Raw genomic sequence first — 10,021 nt, 5'->3', positions numbered from 1 at the left:
AGATTAAATAAAAAAGTGTAAAAACAGACAATAAAGAACAAATAAATAAATAAATTGGCACTTATTTTACTGTAAGATAAGCACTTAATCTAAGATTTTCACTATTATTAATAGTTTTGTCTGACACAAAAACTGAATTGACACTTGTGACGTCAGAATACAGATGTACTGAGTGTGCAAATTCTACGTTGCCATCTATTGTACTAAAATCTATTTGGGAAAATGAGTCTAGAACTTTTTAGGTACAGGGTGTCCCAATAAACATCGAAATTCAGAGACAACTTAGATATCTTCGTTGATTTCCAATAATTGATAAATGACAATGCATAAAAAAGATTGAAAGTCTAATAGGCTTCCTAAAATGTGGTCAACCATCTTTGTATCTTGAAAATTAACAGAGATATTCAAAATTTAAACAGTTTAATTTAAAAAAACAGGAAAAATTTCTGAATATCTTCGTCAATTTTGAAAGCGAAAAAATGGTAGACCACATTTTGAAAATCCCGAGACTAGTAGTTTTCGGCGTTCAATGTTTCAACTCTGATACTACAAATTTATATTTACGAAATAATCCCGCTTGGAACAAAGTCGTCATGTTTATTGGGACACCCTGTATCATAAAAATGCAGTGTTATCCACAATGCTGAAAACTTTGACGATCTAAAAGTTAAAACTCTTTAAGCGTATCTTTTTTAAGGTAAAGGATATGAAACATATATTTAAAACCAAGAAATTTTCATGTTTTTTCTAAGCCGTCTAAACTAACTGAACAAATTTTTTAAAGATTGAAATTGGTCATCCGCATTTGGACTTGATCTTAGTTGCTTATTGGTGCATCTGATGATTTTAAGCAAAGGAGAACATTAAATCTTGCCGATTTCTCTAATTCTTCATTCCTTTCCTAGGCTATCAGGGTGCTTCGCACCCATCTTCTATTTAAACTTTTAATTGTTGCTCAATCTTTCAGCATATAAATAGTTATGAAAAAATTTGCGATTTACAATTTCGTTTTCTTGGATTTTTAAAATTTTACGAAACCAATTTTTTTGGCAGATATCTTTTTGTTATTCTGAACATGGGGTCATGCAAGGTCCCGCACAAAATTTGGGCCCGTCAGTTCAGCCGTTTCTTGAATACAAACGGACAAGCAAAGTATTTATATACCTAGGGTGTCCCACGAGACATGACAGTTGGTGAATAGTTTTGAATGTCTTCTGCCGTATACTATATTGAATATTAAAGACTTTTTGCAGTTTATTTCGTTAAAAAATCTTTTGATCAAATATATTTTACTTTGAAATCAATTTTACTATAATATGACCTCCAAATTTCCATGTCATATTTTTATTCTTTCTGTTTGGTATCTAAGAATTTCGCAGATTATAGAAGAAGCCATTTAAAATATTCACTGTAATGTTTCGTGGGACACCCTGTATATCAGGGGAGTATTTAGGAATTTGTCCAGGGGGGGCTAAGATTTTATTTCTTTCCAGGGGGGGGGGGGCTCAGCACCTGTTGGGGCCTGAAATCTCCCTAAAATCAGTAGATTTCACTGGTCCAGAGGGGGCTTAACCTCCATAGCCCCCCTGAATACGCCTCTGTTGTATATTTACATACTTAAATAGATTTGAATGTTCTAAGCTTCCACAAAAGTTAATTTCAAAATACTCATTAAATCTTTTATTAAGAACCAATTATAGCTTCTTATTCTCTCCGTCTCCCTTTTTCATTCTAGATCTCTCCTTCTCCCTAATTCCTATTTCTCTACATCCTCATATTCGTCCAACATCTTTATCCCCCTTATTCAGTGGGGTAGTGGAAGTTTAGCCTAGGGGGTGAACTGTTTGCACATCTACTAGCGGTTGATGTGTACCCCTTTGAACCTGTATTAAGAAAAAAATTAAAGCTTAAAATCTATATTAATCTACCCGACTATTAGTCATCTGACCATATTTACCAATCATGCCATTATAAAATCTAGTAGTAAAAGAGCAAAAAACTTAAAAAATATATTTTTTTTATCATATTCATATATCAAATATCATTTCACTGGAAACAGTATTGTTTAAGGCTTAATGAAACGCTGCGTCAAAAAATCTTGCTCCGAGAGACTGAATGGATTTTAAATGAAACCCCATGAAAACAAAATTTGTAAATAAGATTAAGGTTCAAGAAAGAACTTAAGAAACTATAATATAATATAATATATAAAAAAAATGTTAATACATATGCAAGCTAAATATAACTCTTCCTGTTCTCTCCATCCGCCTTTTTCTTCCTATTTCTCTCCCATTTCTCCACATCCCATATTTTTCCTAATTTTCTCCATCTTATTCCTTTTCCCACAATCCTCTTTGTATTTGCTACAGTCGGTTCCTATGTAACCTAATTTTTCTTCCTGTAACAAATTGCTTTACTCCATCAGGTTACTCAAACCTTTCAACCTTTCGGACGGATCCTCAAAGACTAAGAAGTGTAATTTGAAAAAAATTATCTTAAATTGCCATTAAGTCCGCAAGGATTTAGTTCTCCTAAATGTTGTTCTCATAATTGAAAACACAAATAAACAAATTAAGTCTAATGCTGAAAACGTCGACCAATGTCAATTGTCAATAAGGAAATCTTTAACATTTTGTATTTTTTATTTATATCTATCACAACTAAACTCTTAACGTTCCTTGAACCCTGATGAGTGGTGCTAGGTATAAATCATCATTTATTCATAACATTTACACCAGTTTGAATCATCATAGTAAACACAACACTTTAAACTGTCTCCTTTTTACGATATTATCTTGCAGCGACAAGATTACAGCTGACAGCTGACAAGATTACAGCTGACAAATGCAAAATTACGCGTTGGCAGCGGCGGCCTCAGCTGCTAATCTCTCAGCCTTGGTGGAAACCTGAAAATAGAAATTTAACAACAATTGCAAGCTTTAAAAAGAATGTAATGTTATGGGGAAGAAATAACCAAATGGCAAGGTTCTTTCATGGAATTAAGAATACAAAAAATGAAATACCTCATCAATGTTGCCGACCATGTAGAAAGCAACCTCAGGCAGATGATCGTACTTGCCCTCAAGGATCTCCTTGAACCCGGAGATGGTCTGTTCGATGGGAACCAGCTTGCCGGGGTTGTTGGTGAAAACCTCAGCGACCTAGGAGATATCAAATTGAAAATAAACTTAAAATTCAGTGACGGTGATGGACCAAACCTATATAGAGCAAAAAAGTAAAACATTGGCAAATTCTCAAATTTTCCAAGAAATTTATTCAGACATTTAGCAATCTAAGAAAAAATCGCATTATAAAGTTTTCCAATAGATCAGTCCACCATTTTTAATTACAAGAAAATAACATTCGCCATTTTAAATTTGTCGCGACATAAATCTGCAATATCTTATTTGTAAAAATGTCAACTAACCTGGAAAGGTTGGGAGAGGAATCTCTCAATCTTTCTGGCCCTGGCGACCTTTAACTTGTCCTCCTCAGACAACTCATCCATACCCAGGATAGCGATGATATCCTGGAGGGACTTGTAGTCCTGAAGGATCTTTTGAACCCCACGTGCAACTCCGTAGTGTTCGTGTCCGATGACGTTGGGGTCCATGATACGGGAAGTGGAGTCAAGGGGATCTACAGCAGGGTAGATTCCTCTCTCGGCAACAGATCTGAACAATAATCATTTTAAAAGCAAAGAATGTTATAACACGAAAAGTTTGAACTAATTTAAATAAATTTTTATTTCATCCTCATTAGTTATATGGATACCAGTAGGACATTAAGTACATAGACCAGAACATGTTCTAATTTGATAGGGAGACGAGACATGGCATCTTTATGCTATTCGTAAAATTCCAAGTTTCTCAATAACAATGCGAAATTTTGAGTGAATGAGAAGANGGGGAATCTGTTAAAAATAATAATTAAATACAAACATGAATTACGAACCTGGAGAGTACAGTGGTGGCGTCCAAGTGAGCGAAGGTGGTAGCAGGAGCAGGATCAGTCAAGTCGTCAGCAGGTACATAGATAGCCTGGACAGAAGTGATAGATCCCTTCTTGGTGGTGGTAATTCTTTCCTGCATGCTACCCATGTCAGTGGCCAGGGTTGGCTGGTATCCTACGGCGGAGGGAATACGACCCAACAGGGCGGATACTTCGGAACCGGCCTAAAGGACAAAAAGTCAAAAATAGTAAAATTATAAACTATCTTGGATGCCATTGTTTAAGATCGTACCTGGGTGAATCTGAAAATGTTGTCAATGAAGAGAAGCACATCCTGACCTTCCTGGTCACGGAAATATTCAGCAACGGTCAACCCGGTCAGAGCAACACGGGCACGTGCGCCTGGGGGTTCGTTCATCTGACCGTAGACAAGGGCGACCTTGGAGGTTTTGTCCTTGAGAGAAATAACTCCTCCCTCAATCATCTCGTGATACAGATCGTTACCCTCACGGGTCCTCTCTCCTACTCCGGCAAAGACAGAGTATCCTCCGTGGGCCTTGGCGACGTTGTTAATCAGTTCCATGATAAGTACAGTTTTGCCGACTCCGGCTCCGCCGAAAAGTCCTAAATCATTTTATAAATTAATAATGGCCCAACCATGAAACTATTTAAAAAAATATTTCATTTAAAATTTACATTTTATATAAATAAGAAATTAAACTTACCAATCTTTCCTCCCTTGGCGTAGGGGGCAAGAAGGTCGACAACCTTGATACCGGTGACAAGGATCTCCTGCTCAACGCTCATCTCGTCGAACTCGGGAGCCTCGGCGTGGATAGCCTGACGCTTGTCGGTGGGGATGGGGCCACGCTCGTCAATTGGGTCTCCGACGACGTTGATGATACGGCCGAGGGTCTCAGGTCCGACGGGGATCATAATGGGAGCTCCGGTGTCGTTGACAACCTGACCTCTGACAAGACCCTCAGTACCATCCATGGCAATGGTACGGACAGTGTTCTCTCCCAGATGCTGGGCAACCTCAAGGATTAGCTTGGGTTCACGGTTCTCGACTCTAAAACAAACCAGATGAGGAATCATACACACATGGCATGAAGATTAACAGTGTTGTACAGGGAGATGGGGTGTGGGGGGTGAACACTAAACACTGTTTTGAAATTATTTATTCGTTTCTACTATGGTTTTATTCGCTAAGTTGGAGGATAATAAAATAATTTTTATGGGAATTTCTTTTTAAATCAAAATTTTTCTTTTTTATATTCCGAATTTTCCATAACCCCTCCCCTCCCCCACGTTTCAAGGGAAGGGGTATGATTCTTGAAATTATTTACCCCTATTTTGATAACAATTAATTTTGTTATTTTTTGCGTATGCCCGACTTTTAAAATACTGATTTACAAAAATATAATTTAAAAACTAAAAAATCGTATTACTTGGTGTGAAAAAATTTCAGTTTAAGTTAAAATTGAACACGAGACCCTGTTTTATGAACAGTACTAACCCAGGGGGCAGTGCTTAGGATCAATTTAATTTTGATGCGGATCTGGATCCTGAATCCGCACGGGAAAAAGATGGATCTGGATTCAGTTTACTTCTTTAAAATTTACTGATTTTTTTTCATCAATGCAGAATTTCCTTTGTCTTATTTTTTTCGCTTGTTTTTATGCGGAAACTTGATAATCCATTAAAATCAGGAAATTATTATAATCTCTCTTTTTTCAAAACTTCAGATATGCGTTTTTAGAGAAATTTTATATTTAAGCACTTCATGCCCCTTAGATCCTGATCCAGGACGATAAAAATCTTGCGGATCCAACGGATCCGGATCCTAAGCACTGCCGGGGGAATTATTACTAGAGTTTACTAACCTAAGAGCGTTGAGGATCTCTGGAAGACCATCTTCGAACTGAACGTCGACGACAGCTCCGATAACAGAGACAACTTGACCCTTGGGCAGCTTGGCAGCAGCGGGTGCAGCAGCATACTGACGGTTCTCTGAACAGATATACATTTCAAGAATTAGGTTGAATAGGGAAATGAGAAAATTTCAAAACTAAATCATTTATAAATAATTCACCATTTTTATTCCGTAACTATGAAGCTAATATTTAAACGCAAATCTTAAATACAAATAGTTCATTGATTGATTGACGTTTATTTCTATGTGCATCCAAAGGCGGGGTCCGTCATAGTAATTTTTGTTGGAAACACCCCCTCATATCAATTTTGTACATGACCACTTATTTTTCAGCAAATTTATCTTTTTTTCTTATTATTTAGAGTTAGGTCAAGACACTTTCTGGGCCGAGCGCGACTAAGACAGGCTAGAAGGCCGAGCGCTGCGGCCAGGACGGGCCTTCTTTTTCAACAATTTTCAAAAATATTAGTGTATACATAATTAGGTTAAAACACATTCTGCGCCGAGCGCTGCAGGTAGGACAGGCTAGGGGGCCGAGCGCCGCGGCTAGGACAGACTAGGGGGCCACAAGGTCAATTACATCCATCTCTTACATATAAGATCAACTTACAAAATTGATATGAAGGAGGGAGGGGGGGGGGGCGGGGTCCTAAAATCGTATATTAGGAAATTTACCCAAAGGCGAGCACCTTAAATGGTTACAAATAGTTTTATGTCATGCAGAAACATCGAATATGAATTCGCTTTATTTCATCGCCATTTTCCCCCCACCAGGGCCTCCCAAAGCCCCTAAGCAATGCTTGCAGTTGGCAGAAATGAAGTAACAGATAATACTTTCAGTCATTCATACAAGGTTTAACCAAATAAACTCTTTATAAAACATAGATAAAATCAAGAGGTAAAAGAGTGAAAATTAAGTCGGAGGTGTCATGGCGCCCTCCATGTAAGAAATGTCAGCTGTTGTAAAACTAACAAGAAATTCCAAAATTATCAATATATTGGCACAAAATAGGTAAAAGGAGTCTATCTGATATGAGTGAAATTATATTTTAGTAAACTCAAGACTAAACTCAATTCTTGAATCTGTGTAAAGAAGTAGGTAAGAAGTAGCCATTTTCTATGAGAATTACATCGGATAAAATTAAGGTCTTTACGGCATTGGCAGCGCTGTAAATCGTATGTAAACATAGATACTTACGTGCTGCAACAGCTGGGATGTTACTCTTGACAGCAGTCTGAACAGCGGTGGCAGATTTGACCAGCCCAGAGGCGACACGACCTGCGGCGCCCAACATTTTGATGTAGAGTGGAGGAATAGGATAACGTCACGTGATAGGTTGCTGGATTCTGGCCAGTCTAGGCTTTCTACGAAACAGAAAATTTATCACTTCGACGATAAATCGATTAAACTTTTCTAAGACTTTTCACTAAAAATTTAGTATGATTCATTTTCGACATAAAAATTATAGAAAAGTACATTTTAATAGTTTTTATCTTGTAATTAAAAGAATTAAAGACAAATATATTTTTACCTAAGATTTATTTTTTAACGATTAAAAGTATCTTAAATTCCAATTTTTACAAAAATAAATTTACGTAATTTTTTCCGCATTTTTTTATGTTTTAAAGCCTACGGCGAATCCAACTCAATCCACCAAACCAAATATATAATGGAATCCCCATATGATTTGCTGGCAGACGGCCATGTTTGATCTCTTATTGGTCGACAGAACCGCCATGATAGATTCTCATTGGTCCGGTAAAATATAGGGTAAATGGGTTTTGTTCAAAATTTTTCGACAAAAAAAGCTTAAATTTAATGAAGAAGCTTTCAGTTTTCACAACAAAAAAGTGCAAAGTAATTGGTTTAAGGATGATGTTTTCGCGTTCGAATTTTTAAAAAGAATTTTCCCCCGACTGTGTTTTGAAGGTAAAGGGGGGAGGGGGTCAGATCTTATTATGGTGTATAACCTAGGTATTTAAAATATACAAGGGATCATGAATTAATGATTAGACACCCAAACAAACAGAGATATATATGTAGAATATAAGATATGTCTTCATCTGCAGCACTGCCCTCTCTTTCATGGATCCTGCTTCATTTTTTCAATCCTAGGTTCTTGATATTTTCATTTATATTCCCAGAGGCGCAACTAAGGGGGGGGGTCGGCCGGGCGCGCGCCCTCCCCTAGCATCTGAGAGGGGGGGGCGCTGCAGAATGAAAAGAAAGAATGGCAATAATCAGTATCACAGGAATAAGAAAACCAATATCGAGTTATTGTAGAAATTTTATTATACTATTGTCAGTTTTAAAAAGAATATTTTTATCTTTCTCAATTCTCAAGGCTAAAGGCTATTGTAAACATTTAATGTAAAAAAAAGTTCTGAACTGTATTTTATTTGTGTTGAGTTTATAGAGTACTCGTAGATATCAAACTTAGAATTCTTTATGGTAAAATATTCCAAGTTTGAAATATCAAATGTTTAGACCACTCGGTGCAAAGATTTAGGGATTAGAATATTTGAGTTTGTGGCAAAAACTCAGTTCCAAATCTAGAGAAAATTCTGAACCTGGCAAATTTCTAACTGATTATCATATTTGATAACTAACAAGATTTATCTTCTTTGACAGAAGTTCTGTAAAATCGAAAATGAATTTAGATTATGAATGTTGGTTAGATCAATCATTAATTCAATAACTTCAAGAGAAAAGGTAACATTATCTGTCCTTTTTCAATGTAGATGATTGAAATTATTATTTACCTATATGTATTTTTATGTTTTTTTTCCAGAAACTATAAATGATTTTTTTGCAATTTAATCTGTAATTAAACCAGGTACTTAAAAAATACTCTTTTGCGATTCGCGCACATATTCAATGAATTAACTCATATAATTCATTTTACAGCTGTTGGAAGTATAAATTTTGTAAAAACACAAGAACAAAAAATCGATTTGAATTGAACACAACCAAATCTGCATGCAACAACTTAAAATTTCCTTTTTTCGACTTCAAACCCTTAAAAAAAAATTTTGATTTTGAAAAATTCTCAAAAAAAAACAGACAAAAACAAAATAATATATCTGCCCCCCCCCCTAGCAAAAGTCCTAGTTGCGCCTCTGTATATTCCTGCTAACTTTCCATCCTGTTCTTTATACTTTCATATATTTCAGCTAACTTACCATCCTGTTTCATATATTCCTGTTTCATTATTCGTTCCTGTTTTTTTCTTCTTTCATTTCAATTTCATCTTATCCATCATCTTTTACTCTCTTTTAATGTACTTCATCTTTTCCATCCTGTTCATTGCTTGAATTCTTGTTCATTACTTTCAATCCTGTTTCATCTTTTCCATCCTGTTTTATAGCTTAAATTTATGTTTCATCTTTTCCATCCTTTTTATTTCTTTCATTCCTGTTTCATATTTGATCCATCCTGTTTATTTCTTTCTTTTCTGTTTCCTCTTTTCCATCCTGTTCGTACTTTCATTCCTGTTTCAACTTTCCCCTCCTATTTATTACTTTCATTCCTGTTTTATTTTTACAATTCTGCATCATTACTTTCATTCCTGTTTAATCTTTTCCATCCTGTTCTACTTTCATTCCTGTTTCATCTTTCATCTTTTCATCCTGCTCATTTCTTTCATTCCTGTTTCATCTTTTTCATCTTGTTCTCTACTTTTATTCTTATTAAATCTTTTCCATCCTGTTCATTACTTCCATTCCTGTTACATCTTTTACATTCTGTTCATTAGTTTCATTTCTGTTTTATCTTTTCCGTTCTGTTTATCACTTTTATTACTGCATTTCTTTTTCATTCATTTCATTACTTTGATTCCTGCAGTTTCATCTTTTTCATCCTGTTCATTACTTTAATTCTTCTTCCATCTTTTACATTCTGTTCGTTACTTTTATTCCAGTTTCATCTTTTCCATCCTGTTTATCACTTTTATTCCTGTTCTTTACTTTCATTCCTGTGTTATCTTTAACATCCTGTTCAGTGTTCTTTACTTTCATACCTGATTCATCTTTTCCATTCTGTTCATTACTTCCATTGCTGTTTAACTTTTTACATCCTGTTCATTACTCTCATTCCTGTTTCATCTTTTACATCCTGTTCAGTGTTCATTACTT

At 35.6% G+C, this 10,021-nt stretch overlaps 1 protein-coding gene across 1 annotated transcript; it reads right to left on the bottom strand.

The window, feature by feature from the left end:
- Positions 1-2,698: 2,698 nt before the first annotated feature.
- On the bottom strand, positions 2,699-7,208 carry LOC111695136 (ATP synthase subunit beta, mitochondrial). Its single transcript, XM_023464347.1, has 8 exons — positions 7,086-7,208; positions 5,838-5,964; positions 4,677-5,023; positions 4,244-4,575; positions 3,955-4,175; positions 3,428-3,674; positions 3,024-3,161; positions 2,699-2,906 (listed from the first exon to the last, which is right to left on the bottom strand). The coding sequence occupies exons 1-8, from the start codon at positions 7,180-7,182 to the stop codon at positions 2,853-2,855; spliced, it is 1,563 nt and encodes a 520-aa protein (XP_023320115.1). The 5' UTR covers positions 7,183-7,208; the 3' UTR covers positions 2,699-2,852.
- Between the last annotated feature and the right edge of the window lie 2,813 nt (positions 7,209-10,021).

This window comes from Eurytemora carolleeae, unplaced genomic scaffold (assembly GCF_000591075.1).
Source record: "Eurytemora carolleeae unplaced genomic scaffold, Eaff_2.0 scaffold212, whole genome shotgun sequence".
NCBI classification, from domain to species: domain Eukaryota; kingdom Metazoa; phylum Arthropoda; class Copepoda; order Calanoida; family Temoridae; genus Eurytemora; species Eurytemora carolleeae.
The sequence above is the reverse complement of the archived record's forward strand: the minus strand, read 5'-3'. Positions and strand labels throughout refer to the sequence as shown.